Source organism: Pteronotus mesoamericanus, unplaced genomic scaffold (assembly GCF_021234165.1).
Source record: "Pteronotus mesoamericanus isolate MK-2021 breed Mesoamerican mustached bat unplaced genomic scaffold, CSHL_Meso_final contig_20, whole genome shotgun sequence".
Taxonomy (NCBI): Eukaryota; Metazoa; Chordata; class Mammalia; order Chiroptera; family Mormoopidae; genus Pteronotus; species Pteronotus mesoamericanus.
The window spans coordinates 70,637,844-70,653,680 of NW_026555085.1; the positions used below are offsets into that span (position 1 = coordinate 70,637,844).

The 15,837-nt window shown below is 36.2% G+C and overlaps 1 protein-coding gene across 2 annotated transcripts in view; it reads right to left on the reverse strand.

The window, feature by feature from the left end:
• The window catches only part of CEP85L (centrosomal protein 85 like), a 132,136-nt gene that overhangs the window by 27,675 nt on the left and 88,624 nt on the right, over window positions 1–15,837 (reverse strand). For both annotated transcript variants that reach the window (XM_054569877.1, XM_054569876.1), the window contains exons 6-7: window positions 8,913–9,092; window positions 2,379–2,531 (exon numbers count right to left, since the gene is read on the reverse strand). In XM_054569877.1, the coding sequence (XP_054425852.1) occupies window positions 2,379–2,531; window positions 8,913–9,092 (333 nt within the window). The remainder of the gene's footprint in view (window positions 1–2,378; window positions 2,532–8,912; window positions 9,093–15,837) is intronic.

A 15,837-nucleotide genomic window follows, 5' to 3' on the forward strand; every position in this document is an offset into this window, starting at 1 on the left:
CGGTAGTGTTACATACATTCACATACTGTGCAACTAATTATCAGAACTCTTTCCATTTTTTTTTTGAAGTTTAAGCAGGAAGGGATGTCCCTACCTCTTCATTACAAAAATGGAATTATACAACCTGATTTATTAAATATATCACATATCATGGCATTCTTTTAGGATAATATACACACAGCATTTTTTTCAGTTCAATCTAAATATTCAATAGCGTGGATGTACTGATGAATTTAATCACTCCCCTACTGATGGAACCTCAAGTTGTCTCCAGGTTGTTTTTCTGTTTGTTTTGCGGGGGAGGGGTGCCACTAAAAATAATAAGGCAATAAATGTCTTTGTGGCAATGAGATCTGGTGTTTTGTTTCTGTGCAACAGAATTTTGCAAGTAAGACTGCTGAGTGGGGGATGGGGTAGGGGTGTGTGTGTGCGCGCGCGCACTTCATTTTTATGGTTCACACATTACAGTTGTCCCCATTTCCCCCGCTTTGTCCCCCAGCCAGCCCTCACCCCTCCGTCCCTCAGGCCATCCCCACACTGTTGTCCACGCCCATGGGCCATGCATCCATGTTCTTTAGCTAATCCCTGCACCTTTTTTCATCTAGTCCCCCCACCACCATCCCAACAGCTGTCAGTCTGTTCAACGTATCTATGCCTGTTTCTATTTTGTTCACTGTTTTTGTTCATTAGATGCCACATGTAAGTGAGCTCATATGGTATTTGTCTTTCCCTGACTGGCTTATTTCACTTAGCATAATAGTCTCCAGGTACATCCACGCTGTCGCAAAAGGTTAAGAACTCTTCATCTTGCAAAGCAAACTTTATACTCACTAACAACTCCCATCCACTTCTCTTCTCAACCCCTGGCAACCACACTTTGACTTTCTGTCTCTATGGGTTTGACCATTCAAGGGACCTCACACAGTATTTATCTTTTTGTGACTGGCTTATTTAACTTAGGAAACTGTCCTCAGGTTCATCAATCCTGCAGAATGTGTCAGAATCTCCTTCCTTTTTAAGATCAAGCAGTATGCATATGCCACATTTCGTCTATCCATTCATCCACTGGTGGACACAGGGTTGCCTCCACCCCTTGGCTATTGCAAATAATGTTGTAAGGAACATGTATCACATTCAAACATCTGTTTGAGACACTGCTTTCAATTCTTTTGGGTGGATACATAGAAGTGGAGTTGATGGCTCATATGGTAATTATATTTTTAATTTTTTTGATGAACTATCATTATTTCCCATAGTGGCTACACTATTTTGCATTATGACCAAGAGTGGAAAAGGAATCTAGCTATTTTTGCCAACACTTGCTACTTTCTTCTTCTTTTGCTATTAGCCATATCAATGGGGTATGTAAGATGGTATGAACCCATGTTTTAAAATCTATATTCTTTTCTGTTCCTGCTCATGCAAACTCTTGTCTTCCTTCTTTAGTTACCCTCTCTTAGTATCACAAATCATTAATTAAACAGAGAATGTGCTGTACGTCTAGAGCCAGCGGAATAATGACACTTCGTGGATTAGACCAATGATTTCAACTGGGAGCAGTCTTTCCTCCCAGAGAACATGTGACATTTAAAAATGTCTATAGACATTTTTGGCTTGCGGTAGAAGGAAGGACAAAGCAGTGCTATTGACATCTGGTAGGCAAATGCCAGAAATGCTGTTAAGCATCCTTTAACACCCAGGACAGAATCCTGCAACAAAAAAATTATCCTCCCTCAAGTGTCAATAGTGCTGAGGCTGAAAATCCCATGATTAGAAAGACTTTGAAAAAAGACTATAGGGTCAGTGGTTTATAAATAAGGTTTCAAGAGGAGAGGCTCGGAATTGGTAGAAAGGCTTTGGTTGTGGTATCCTTAAGAAACAAAAATGGTCAGAAAAGAAGTCAGAGGCGTAAATGGAGATCACAGAGTATAAGAAGGAATTTGTGGGAAAATTAAGAATATGAAGAACACAAATCAAACATCTGGAAAGATAGTCAAAAAAGGTCTTGTTCAATCTTGGTGGATTCCAGAGAATGTTGAGAGAAGTCAGACTGTGGTGCATGCATGTGTATGTATGGGGCAGGTGTGCCAGAGGGGTTTAGAAACTACGTTTAGAGCAGAATGTTAAGTGAGAGGGTTAACACACAGGTTCACTGGGAAGGTATATGAAAAACAAGGAAGATCTATTCATGGTTAGATGAATGGTTGTTAATTAAAGTTAATCCTAAAAAGAGCAATTAAACAGATTTAACTTATAATTAGACAAATGTATAACTAAAATTTTAAATTATAAAAATTATGAAATTTCTAAAACATTAACTTAAAACATGTTTTTCTTATAATTTATTTTATTAAATAAATTATTTTATTTCATGTTACCTGTAAACTCTGACTCTGCACATCATCTAGGGTTGGAAGATCAGCCAGATACTTTTCCAAGGTCTCAATTCTTCTCTGCTTTTCTTTGTTTTGTTCAGATTCCTTCTGGCATTTCTTTTTCAGGCTACTGATATATCTATCTCTGGTTTTAAGCTATAAAAAAAGATTACGAACCTTCAGTAGTTTGTGTCATTAAAAAAATAATAAAACAAACATTCTAATCTTAGGTATCACTAATTTCTCCAACAGTTCTAGATTATAGTTAATATCACCAACTCAGGTAAGATTTACTTTATTTCAATTCTAATACTCACATTTTTTTCCTCAAATTTTCATATCACTGAAATCAAGTTTTTGAAATCTTTGTTTTCTTTTACAACTGATAGCACCCTATAAACTGAAGTAAGCCAGGTAGCAGTAATGATGTTTTTATTGTATTTATTTAATGCAGTGTTTAATGCCCACATATGTGCAAATTTGGTCAAGGCTATTCATATCTTTGGCATTCCACCAGTGTTATGTACATGCTGAAACTATGTGCTGAGTTTAAATGTTATATTATAATTTGCCATTGAAAAAAGTTACTGGGTACTAAGAGAGATACAGAAACAGAGCCATGGGGCATAGTTTCGAAATCAGTGAAGCAAGTCATTCTCTTGAGGGATGAGTCCAATTCTTATTTCTTGCAAAGCTCTATTAAAATGTTTTATGTGAATCAAGAAAGGACGATACCTACAAACAGTTAAAGCCATTCTATTATTAATAAACTTTCAAAGGAATTGCACTTACTAAAATTATCAAATACTTAGGAACTGATAAGGGGACTAGCCAGACCATTCCATATCTCAATCAAGACTATTGTTAAGGCACTGTGTCATAATTAAGCTTGTGGCAATATGTTCTGAAAGTTACATAAAATAAAGGTGTGCCTGACTATTAATGTTATTTTAGGACTGATGAAATACATGAGTCTAGTAAATCCCACTTTGTATAGGCCATACCTCAGATTTATATGCAGTAATATTTTTCACCTTTGCATGTGAAAATACTATCTTTAAATTTCATCTTATATTCAAAAGTCTTTCATATTTCAGATCAATTAAAAACAATATGTATATATAGACACCTGCCTAAAAAGTGAACTCCAGACTCATGTTTACCTATAATTACCAGTCTTTCAACATTTAACATTCTTTTAGAAATTTACAGGGTTCTAAAATATTTGTACAGCTTTTTCCCATATATACCAGAGAAATAAATGCCAGTAATTAGTGTATAATGGAATAGTCCTTTCAAACTTTATTAAAGCTAACACTTATCTACAATCTAGTTTCTCTCATGCCCTATCTAATTTCTTTCAGGTCCAATGTATAAGAACTTTCATCAAAACAACTTCAACTGGAATAATGAATCACATTTCATTTGTTCCATGAGCAGTATCAGAATCCATTTATTATGTTGGGTAAGTAGCAAAACTGGTAAAGCAGACACACCCTATTACGTTCTCGGGCTTTCGAAGAATTAAAGGCAAGTATGCTAGTATGACAATTATGGTCCTGGTGGCGACCTGAGAGACCACATAATACAATTCCCTTTTTGAATATGAGACCTAGAGATCTTCAGCGACTTAAGTACAAGTCACAGAGACAGAACTGGGATTTAAACTTAGACTGTCTGACTGAACTTTAATGCCAATGTTCTTTTGGTTCTATACTACTAATAATCAGATTCCCATAAATTCTCTAAGGGACCGGCTGTGCCTGGATTGCACATCAACAAAGCCTACTTTTGCCTTAGCAAATAACCTTGTAAATTATAAAAATAAACAACTAACCAGCCTACTTTTACTAAATGTTCCTTAATTTACACTTAATTGTTTAAGTGTCTTAAATGTGAGACACAGTGATGTCCTCAAAAAGCAGCCCTAGAATAGGTCAGTCATGCAGTCGTCTGCTGTGCAAAGATGTCCTAGTTTTCTTCTTTCCCTTCGGTTGGTCATCCGCCTTCTTTGCGATCATGCCAAGCTTGCTGCCCTTGATCACATGGTTCTGCCAACACTCTCCTACTTGATACCATCTCTGTTATTTGTTGACAAGTTGATAAGCTACAGTCACTGGGTCTTGGGGTGTTTTTTTTCAGCCCTGCTCACTGATGAGAAGCTCTTTTTTTTTTTTTTAACTTCAAAGGTTTGTTTCAGATGAACAGAGGTTACTGAAGTCTCCAGTAATTACCCCCAGGTAAATGAGGCATAACTAATAAATTTTTCCTATTCTATTTATAAAAAGTTAGGTTTTTTCCTTTCCAGGGGGGTATTATGCAACACTAAGACCATTCTTTAAAGGCAACAGGAAGGCCCTATTTTAGAAGAAGTTAACAAACATTGATTTTCCTTTGTTTTAAATACAATTATTAGAATGACAAAGATTAGTGTGGAAATTTTTCCTTTAAATTCTTTATAAATCATTATTAGAACCAAAGCATCAGCTGTGAAGTTCAATTGTCTTGAATTTTACTCCTAGTTTTTAAAAAATTCCTATCTACATGCAACTAGACAAATTACTCATATTACTTTTCTCAAAGCTTAGGGTACCTCACTTTTTAAAATGGGGCCACAGTATGTATCTCATAGGGTTTTCTGAAGATTAGGGTTAAATAAGAAAATGCATTTAATGCATAGTAATAACATGCTGTTTGCAACATACAAGAAAAAGCTCATTAAAAAGTAACTTCAGCCCTGTGGTTTAATGGACTGAGTGCCGGCCTGCAAACCGAAGGGTGTCACTGGTTCATTTCCCAATCAGGGCATATGCCTGGGTTGCGGGACAGGTCCCCAGGGTGCACAAGAGGCAACCACATATTGATGTTTTTTCCCTCTCTCCCTCCCTTCACTTGTGTCTAAAAATAAATAAATAAATTTAAAAAAATAAAAAAGAAAGAAAAAGAAAAAACTCTCTTAAAAAAATAACTTCTATGATTCGGCTTATTATTATAATCACATTAAATGTGTGTGGAAAGAAACAATCCAATCCAATCTCATGTGGACCCAAAATGCTATTTAGATGATGCATTACCGTTGGGTCCATTTTCTATTTCGACACTCCCTTCAGGAAGGCAAGTCCTCTTGATGCTGCTGACACAGACTCTACCCTCTACATTCACTACCCTCCCCAAGTGTCCCTGGTATAGTCGTTTTCATTCTTAATTGCTCCACTCCACAGAGAGGCAATTCCTCTTCCTTTCCCAGAGTATCTCGTCCATCCTAGTATCTGTCATCGACCTTCCCCCATCTCTTTCAGGAACTTGCTCCCTCATGTACCCACTCCAATATCTTTTGATATCTCTGCCTAATTATTCTTTCCCTAATCCTTTGTGGGAGTTATCACACTTCCTTTCCTTCTCTCTTGGCAAAAATCACTTGAAACCACTGATTTATTCTTTGATTGGTTAATTGATTCATTCATTCATTCACTAAATATTCCAGGTGGCACATTCAGATACAATCCCGACTTCATGGATCTTACACAGAAATATTTTTAAAAACGATCATTCAAAAGTGTGTTAGGCACTAGAAAAGAAGAACAAAATGCTCTAAGTGTATCTACATCGCAAAGGAAGGGCTCAAGGAGAGGGAGACTTGACAAAATAAATAGGTGATGGAGGAGTGAAAAAAGAAGCCAAGTATTTACCAGACAGAGGGTACTTGATGTAAAGACCCTGATACCAGAAACAAAGCTATGTGTGCAACTGGAAGACACTGTAACAATGACACAATGTACCAGAAGGAGACTGGTAGAGCCTAAAGCTATATAATTAGGCAGGGTCTTTCAGGTCATGGAAAGAATTCGATTCTTATTTTAAAGACAATGAGATGGCATTAATGGGTTTTAACTAAGTAAGTGACGTGACTAGCTCTTCTTTGAAAAGGTTCAGTCCTCCACACTATCAAAAGTGGATTTGGGAGGATATAGGGCAACTAGAACTCTCACACATCTGTAGTGAAAGTGTTAAATGGTACATACAAACATGGGGGAGAACTTAGGAGTTTCTTATAAGTTACATATCTACTCTATGAACTGGATGACCCAGAAATTCCACTCTTAGGAGCTTATCCAAGAGATATTAAAACCTACGTATACAAAAAGTCTGGTATGAGAATGTTCACAGCAACCTCATCCATAATTTCCCCAAACTGCAAACAATCCAAATATCCATGGATTCTCTCTCTCTACTGAAAGGCAACTCAGCAATTGAAAAAAAAACAAACTACCAATACATGCAAGAATATGAATAAATCTCAAAGACCAGGAGTAAAAGAAAACAGACACAGAAGAATATACTGTGTGGCTCTACTTATATGAAGTTCAATAGATTCAAAACTATTTTATAATGATAAAAAAGTGTTTCAAGGAGGGAAAGGAGACTAACTAGAAAGATGCACAGGGGAACTTCTTGGGTGTTTGCAAGGTTCTGCATTTCATTTTAGATAGTGGTTATATGGGCATATACTATTAGCAATACTCATCAAACTGAACACCCAGGGTCTAAACATTTGACTATAATAATGCTTCCTATTTCAAAAATATAATTAATAAAATACATAGACTTATAACAAAAACAAAAAAAAGTCGAGGGAAGAAAAGAGCAGGTAGGCAGAACAAGACATATATAAATAATGCTTCAAGTTTAAAAAATATAACAAATAAAAACACATTGAATTACAACAAAAACAACAAAAGTGGAAGGAGATAAAGAGTAGATAAACAGAACAAGAACAGATTCAGAGCCCACTGCAAAAGCTCTGCCAAGAGAGGATAACTTGGACCAGGAGTTAGGAGACAGGCTTGACAGGCTTAGTAGTTTCTAGCGTAAGTAACTGAATATAGAGTAATGAATACTGAAGAAAATCTTGTTTTGTTTCATTTGAGAAGAATAGGGTAGAAGGAGGCACATTAAGAATTGTGTTTTGGCCCTGGCCAGGTGGCTCAGCTGGTTGAAGTGTTGTCCCATACACCAAAAGGTTGCCGTTCAATCCCCAGTCAGGGCAGATATCTAGGTTGCAGGTTTGATCCCTGGTCAGGTGCATATGGGAAGCAACTGATCAATGTTTATCTTTCACACCGATGATTCCCGTTCTCTATCCCTTCCTCTCTCTCTCTCAAATCAATAAACATATCCTCAGGTGAGGATAAGAAAAAAATATTGTGCTTTGGACATGAAAGTTTGAAGTATTTTTAAGACATTGATGCAGAAGCTGTCAAATATGTAGTTAAGTGTATAAATTGATTGTATTAAGCACTGGACACCAAAAATAATAAAAGAAAAAAATTTAGATAAAATACAAACATAAATTTTAAAACTGTATCCACTGAATCATCATAATTTTAACACAATCTTATAATTAACAAGTCTCAGGTAAGAAAATACTTTAATCACTCCCACATCTGCACAATCAATCAGTAAATATTTCCTTAGCTCCCTCCAAATTGTGATACTGTATGAAGCCCCCAAAATACACAAAAGAAATAACAAGAAGCAGGTACTTAAGGTGCTTCCAAGTTAGCGAAGTAAAAATGCATCATACAATAGAAAGAGAAACCATGTAAAATTTTTGCCAGATTTTTTTAAGATAAAAATTTTAACTCAAAATGGTGATGGGAGGAGGTTTGACTTTGGGTGGTGAATACACAACACAATATACAGATATGTATTATAGAATACCTGAAACCTATATATTTTATTAACCAATGTCACCACAATATATTCAATAAAAATTTATATATGTAAACACATACAACACACACTCACACAAAAATGCCAGTTTTTAGTTATCTATTAATAGCGCCAATCTCCTTGCAGAAATCATGGTGACCTGCTTCAGGATCACTTGAATAGAGGGTTCAGTTAATAGAATAAATTATATATATCAAAAGAGAAATTTAAAATCAGTTCTGCCACTAAGTAGCAGCTTAAGGATCTGTGCCTTGTCAGTAAATTAGGTCTAGCATGTATCTTTATTTATCTTTAATAATATTATAAAGGAATGAGGTGAAATATGTAAAAATACTTTAATATAGGCAGAACAGTCAAATAAAGTACAGATACATTGTGTACATATAGGTATTTAGCTTTTAGCTACTTATTCTGAAACAGGTGCTTCAGCTTAAATAACTTGAAGTCATTTGTTAATGAACGAAAGACCAGCTTTATTTCATCTACCAATCCTTCATGCCCAACATGACAAGGAAACAGCACCCAGAAAGAAAAAGGAGAAACAGGTACTGGTTTCACATATTAGTGCAGGCAATGAACTTTAAAGTTTTCACTATTAGAAAGATGTAATATACAGTGGTATTTTTAACCCTCAAGAAAATTGCTGATTTTTCTAAGTAGGGTTACTCTAGTTACTAAAAAGCTAATTGTCCCAATATAAATTTATAGCCTGGTATGATACCTGGCATAGAGCAGATAACAGACAAATAATTATATGTTGAAGAAATGTTGTTGACCTAATTTAACTTTATTAAAAATACCTACCTTTTCCTCTAGTTTCTTCTTCTCTTCACTAAATTGGCTTATTCTTTGTTTGAGAAACTGATTAAGCTGTAAAACCTCTTTCTCAGAAGATGCAAGTTTTTGCTCAAGTTCTTCTTGCTGGGAACTGGACACTGACTGATCTGAAAATGGAGCCTGAAGTGAAGTGTTTTCATATTGCGGCTATGAGGGGAAAAAAAAAACCAGGTAAGACTTTATAAGTTGACTTGTCTTTCTGCTCCCATTTCCCCCACTTTGCCCACTTCCACCCACCCCCACCCCCCTTTCCCTCTATCTTGGAAAGGGACTTTGCTTGAGATGTTGGGCACACAATACACTGTGCAGATGATGTTTTATAGAGGTGTACACCTGAAATCTGTACCCCAATAACCTCAATTTAAATTTTTTTTAAAAAGTTTACTTGTCTAGAACAAATGGAAAGAAATTGGAAATGAGATATAGTACAAAGAGTACATGCAGGCTCTAGCAACAAACAGAGCTTGATATAAATTCCTGCTCGCCAGCAGATTAATAAAGTATCACACAGAAAAAACGCAATGAAACTGTCAATGCGCTAAGACAGTTGTTATGTGTAGTAGCTATGGGAAGGCTTTATAGAGTCACAAATATATGCCTCTATATAACTTGAATGTAGCCTTGAAGAACTGAGGCTGTCCCAAAGGTGAAGATGCAATTCAAAAGTCATGTAAATAGCATTTATCATGTGCAAGGTATGTCAAGGTGACAGAGTCAGGCACTGTCCTTTATAAACTCAAATCATAATTATAGGCGTAAGAGAAATCCTTATATAATCATCTGTACAATACAATGTATTGGGATAATATGGTAGGCAAAGAAAAGCCATCTGAAGAACGAAGTGTCAGGAGGGGTGAGGATAGATGATGACAACATTGGGAAAATGAGGAAAAAGGTCTGACTGGGGAGGTGGCTTTTGAAATACCGAGTTTGAAAATGAGCAATATTCTAGCAAGAATAGATAAAAGAAAAAAAAAGAACATTTTAAAAAGACAAAACATGGAACAAATGTAGAGAGTACCCATGTCATTTAAAGTATAGGTTACAAGAGCAGGGAGTATAAAGGAAAATCTAAAAATCTAAATGGATCATATTGTAGAATTGCAAGATTCAAAGTTTAACCTTAATTCATAGAAAATGGAAAGCCAGTGATGGTTTCAGAAGAAGAAAGTAATATGATTTCAGAAGACTGTGAACTATGTTTTATAAATTCCCTGGCTTTTTGGGGTAACTTCCTGGCATTTTATAAATTCCCTGATATTTTTTAGCCTAGTGCATAGATGCTCAATAATTTTTTATTAAAAGGAAAGATTTTTTAAAATGCTACACTGCTGGAAGCAGTGGGCAGGGTGATTACAGGATAGAGCGACTAGATATGACTATATCATTTTAAGAAGTTACCCTAACCTACGTAGTTGGAAAAAATGAGGAACTGATGAAACTCTGGAAGCAGAACTGAAAGAATTTAGAGCAAATTCTTTTTTAAAAGGCAAAGAAACAAGAAATGTTTTTAAAAAAAGGTTTGAGATTTTGAGTCTACGCAGAGGTCACATATGACAACAGGTCTAGGTAGATGCACTTAATTACAATTAGAGCCTATTGACATTAAGACACCACTTGAACATACAAGTACAAATAAACACAAGACAGAGAAGTGGGTCCAGATCTCAGGAAAATGGCTATGCTAGAAGACAGTAAAAAGTTAATACAGATAGTTTCCAACCTGGCATGTAATAAGCTTAGAAATTGCCACTTCGTCTGTTTTACTAGTTAAGAGCTGAAAATGAAAATTCTACAACTCTTCTTACATCTGTGAGAGAAGTGAGGTCATATGGCAAACTATTTTCCCCAAAACTGGAGAGACAGGTGAACAGAAAGAATCACACTTGCTCAAACAGAATCCTCCATGGGAACCAATGTTGGGGTAGGTAACTGATGAATTGATGAGTTGCTGGCCACTCAGCAGGGACAAGTCTCCAGGGGGACCCAGTCATAGAGGGTCCTCAGCTTTTTGAGTTTTACCTCCAGGAGCTTACCAGGTCCTCACAGTAAATATTAAGAGAAAATTCCCCTCAAGCATCCAACAGAAGGAGAAAAGGAATCACTTAGAAATACGCCAGAACACTCTGTTCTTAACAAGACATGATCTCAGGAGAAACTGTTGGGCCGGCCAAAAAGTCCAGTATATTTTTTCCATAAAATAAAAGACACATATTTTTCATTTTTACCAATAACTTTATTGATTTGGATACTTTGAGTATGTCGTCTATCTCTTGCAATTGGTTTCTAGTGGGTAGAAGCCAGGGATGCTGCTAAACATCCTCCGGTGCATAAGACAGCCTCAGAGCAAGGAATTATTTGGCCAAAATGTCAATAGTACCACGAAACTTCACAAACCACTTTTGACATGCTCGATCAGTCACAGAACGTTCTTCATACACTGCACAAATCTTTTTCTGTGTTTCAGTTGCATCGAAATAATAAAGCATAGTACACGGAAAATGTTGCATATTTTCTTTTATCTTCAATATTAAAATGGCTGCACAAAAATTCACCAAGTTTGATTTTTTTTTAAATGCATGCTGATAGGACAGCTGTCACAATACAATCTAACAAAATTGTTTTGAATAAAGTTAAGGACGACTCAAACACTGCTAGAGCCATTGTATGGAAAAAACATAATGGACATTTTGGCCACACCAGCATTTTACCAGAGACTAACCTACCTAAGAAGGTTAGCTAGATGGGAACTAACCTACCTAGAAAGAAAATACCTAACTCCAGCTACCTCTAGCCTTGCACATCAGGTAGGGAAATACCATCCTGCCCCTCCTAAGGGTGGAAAAGAAAAAACAGAGAAGCACTAGCAAAGCTGACAGTCCCGGAGTACAGGCCCACTAAGAGACTAAGGCCTAATCCAAGAAGACAGAATACTCTTCTTTCCACACCTTACCTCTACATGACTGAAGGCCTACTTCCCACATTTCCTTTTTTCTCAGTATATCAGGTCCAACTTTATGAAATTTACAAAACACCCTAAAAGAAAAAAACAGTCCAGAGAGACTGAACAAGCACCAAAACCAGTCAGGTATGTCAAGAATACTGAAATTATCAGAAGAGAAATTTTTAAAACTATGATGAATATCTTAAGGGCTTTAATCTTAAGGTAGATGAAATGCAAGAACAGGTGAATAATGTAAGCCCAGATAAGAATATTCTAAAAAAGAATAAAAAATAAATTCTAGAAATCAAAAACGCTGTTAACAGAAATGAAGAATATCTTTGATGGGTTCATCAGCAGACTACACACAGCTCAGGAAATAATCTCTGAGATAGACGATATCACAACAGAAATGACCACAAAGAAAACAGACTGGAAAAAGTAGAACAGAGGATATAAGACCTGTGAGAGAACTACAAAAGGTGTACCATACAGGTAATGGAAACACAACAAGGAGAAAAGAGAGGAAGAGAAGCAATATTTTGAAACAATAATGACTGAGAATTTTCCCACATTGTCAGAGGCCACACCTCAGACCTAGGAAGCTCAGAGAGCACCAAGCAGAATTAATGCCAAAAAACTACATATAGGTATTTAAATTTCTGAAAATCAAAGATAAAAAAAATCTTAAAGAAACTAGGAAAAAAAAACCACCATACCTATAGACAGGCAAAGATAAAAGTTGTATCTGACTTCTCAGTAACCATGTAAACAAAATGAGAGTAGAGTGAAATATTTAAAGTGTTGTTACTAAAATCCACTGACCTAGAATTCCATACACTGTAAAATTTACCCTTCAAAAGTGAAGGAGAAATACTTTCTTAGACCAAAAAAAAAAAAAAAAAAAGAGAGAGAATTTGCTGCCAGTAGACCTGCACTGCAAGAAATGTGAAAAGAAGTTCTTCAGACAGAAAGAAAATAATATAAGTCAGAAACTTGGGTCTATACATAGAAAGGAAGAACATTAGAGAATGTACAAGGAAAGATAAAACTTTTATTTTTTTTAACTGACCTAACAGATAACAATTTGTTCAAAATAATAATGCAACAGTACATTCAATTATATGTGTGTATACTTCTATTGCATATAGAGATAAAATAAATGACAACAGTGATATGAAGCAGAGGAAGGAAGATTTAGGAATAGTTATTTTAATAAGGCACTTACACTATCCCTGAAACGTACTAGACTTGCACTGGTTGTAAATGTACAGGGTCTGGCAGAAGTAAGGCCTGCTTGAGTGTGATTAGGAGGGTAATAATATGGGTGTAATAATTTCGAGTTTTGATTTGAACATTTCACCTAAAATGTCATATGATATGCTTGAGTGTGATAGTTATATTACAGAATTACATGCTTATGGTTTTGCAATTAAAAATTTTGTAATAAAAAAAGGGGTGTTACTTATGCCAGACCCTGTATATTGCAAATCCTAGGGCAACAACTGAAAAGAAGATTTTTTAAAAGCATAGTATATATACTAAGAAAGGAGAGAAAATGGAATCACATAAAGTGCTCAATTAAAACTGCAAAAGGCAGAGAAAGTGTGGAAAACAAAAACAGGAACAAAGAACAAGGGCAACAAAATGGCAACAAACATGACAGATATTAATCCAACTATGTCAATAATCACTTTCAACGTGAATGGTCTAAACACACAACTGAAGAATGGCAGAAATAGAATGAATCCAAAAACAAGACCCAACTATATATTGTCTAAAAGAACCCACCTTAAATATAAGGACACATACCGATTAAAAGGGATGGAAAAAGACATGTCATTCTAACATTAATCAAAAGAAAGCTGGAATAGCTACATTAATTTCATACAAAGTAGACTTTAGAGCAAGAAAAGCTATCAAGTATCAAAAGGAGCATTACATAATGACAAAAGGGTTAAAACTTCAAGAAAGCATAAGAATCCTTAACTTATACGGGCCTAAAAACAGAGCATCAAAATATGACTGTGGGTACAGCAAGGACTTCTGGATACAGTACCAAAAACATCATCCATTAAAAGAAATTGATAAGCTGGACTTCATTAAAATGTTCTGCTCTTAAAAGACAATTATCAAGAGAATGAGAAGACAAGCTACAAAGAAGGAGAAAATATTTGCAAAAGACACATCTGATAAAAGAAAGGAACTGCATCCAAACCACTAAAAAAGGGAGTGCATCTCTCCAGGAAACAGAGGGAAACATAATTTTGTTCAAATGAAGCATAAAGAGTCTTCTGTTGCCAGTGCTAGGCCTCTCTTTACAGCCTTCCAAAGATTCTAATTCTACTCACACTATTTTAACACCCCTTGCCTGGGGCCGGGGGCGGGGGGCGCGGGGTAGGACACATATGAACCAATGAGACCTGCAAACTATACTGACATCATTCTTCTATTTACCATTTGTGTATGAGCAAATTTCCACTACATAAATGTGTTTTGTAGAAAGAGAAGCTGTGGTTGATCCTCTAGATGAAAATAAACATAAAAGTCTGACGCCAAAATGCTTTAATTTCTAAAATTAATAAGATCTTTTCAGCTTTCACGTACTTTCTCTGAGTGCCACACAACCCCCCTGCCCCCGTGCTCCTTCCAAGCTGTGCTCCTCTACTGCCTTCTCAATACACTGCTGCTCCTTGTCTTTATTTCCGGTTCCCATTTTCTTCATTCCCTGCAACATCTGGTCATGCTCAAGTTCAACAACCACTCAGGGAGACGGACAACTCCTAAATCTCTAATTGCTCCCTCAGACCCCCACCCACGAGCATCAGCCTCATTTATCTCAGCCCCAATTTTACAATATATAGGCTTAACTAATTTTTCTGCTCTAAATCTATTCCTGATGTAGCAGCCTCTATCTTGTTCATTAACAATATAAACCAATCAATGTTCCCTGCCTGAAATGAGGCAATCATTCTCTCTCGTCACATTAAAGTCACTAAAGCTAGCCCGTGTTTGGGTGCACAGATGTTTCTCTCATTCTAACCAACACTGTTTTAAAATTCAGAGGTCATTTAGCTTTTAGACTACTGAGATAGCCTCTGCTTGCCTCTGATACCATCCATTTTAAAAATCCAGTCTCTATTACACTACCAGAGTAACCAAACTCTGATACTTTGTGATGAGTGAAAGAATAATAATTAGCCCTGGCTGGTGTAGCTCAGTGGGTTGAGCGTGGGCCTCTAAACCAAAGGGTCGCTGGTTCCATTCCCCATCAGGGCACATGTCTGGGTTGCAGGCCAGGTCCCCAGAAGAGGGGTGCATGAGAGGCAACCACACACTGATGTTTCTCTCCCTTCCTCTCTGTCTAAAAGTAAATAAATAAAATCTTTTTAAAAAATACTTTTAAAATAATAATAATAATAATAATTATGCTAGTACAGCAGGTATTAACTGAAACAGTCCCTAAAAGCTGGTCAGATGGAACCTTTCCTTCTCAGGTCTTTGAAACAAGTTGATCCCTGATTATGTCTTCAACCACATTTCTTACCCTTCTCGTTTTGCACTTCATCCATACAGAATCATTTCATATCATTTAGTTCCTCTTGCCTTTGGGCCTCCTCACATGTAGTAAACTATACCTCCAACACTATTCCTCCATCTCCTCCACCTGGCTAAATTCTTTTAGCTCATCAGGTTCTCAGGTCAGATAGTCCTTCCAATAGGAAGCCTGAACCAAGTTTTGGAAGACTGGTTTATATGTTCTTAGTAGAGATTCCCATAACACTTCATATACATCTCTTTTGGGGTATAACCTCCAAAATACTACAATTGTCTGTTGTTTACCTGTGTTTCTCATTGGATTACACACTCGTTCAGGGAAAAACCAACTTCATTCACATTTATATTACTGGAGCCTAAAAGGTGCCTTATCCATAGTAAATACAAATAATT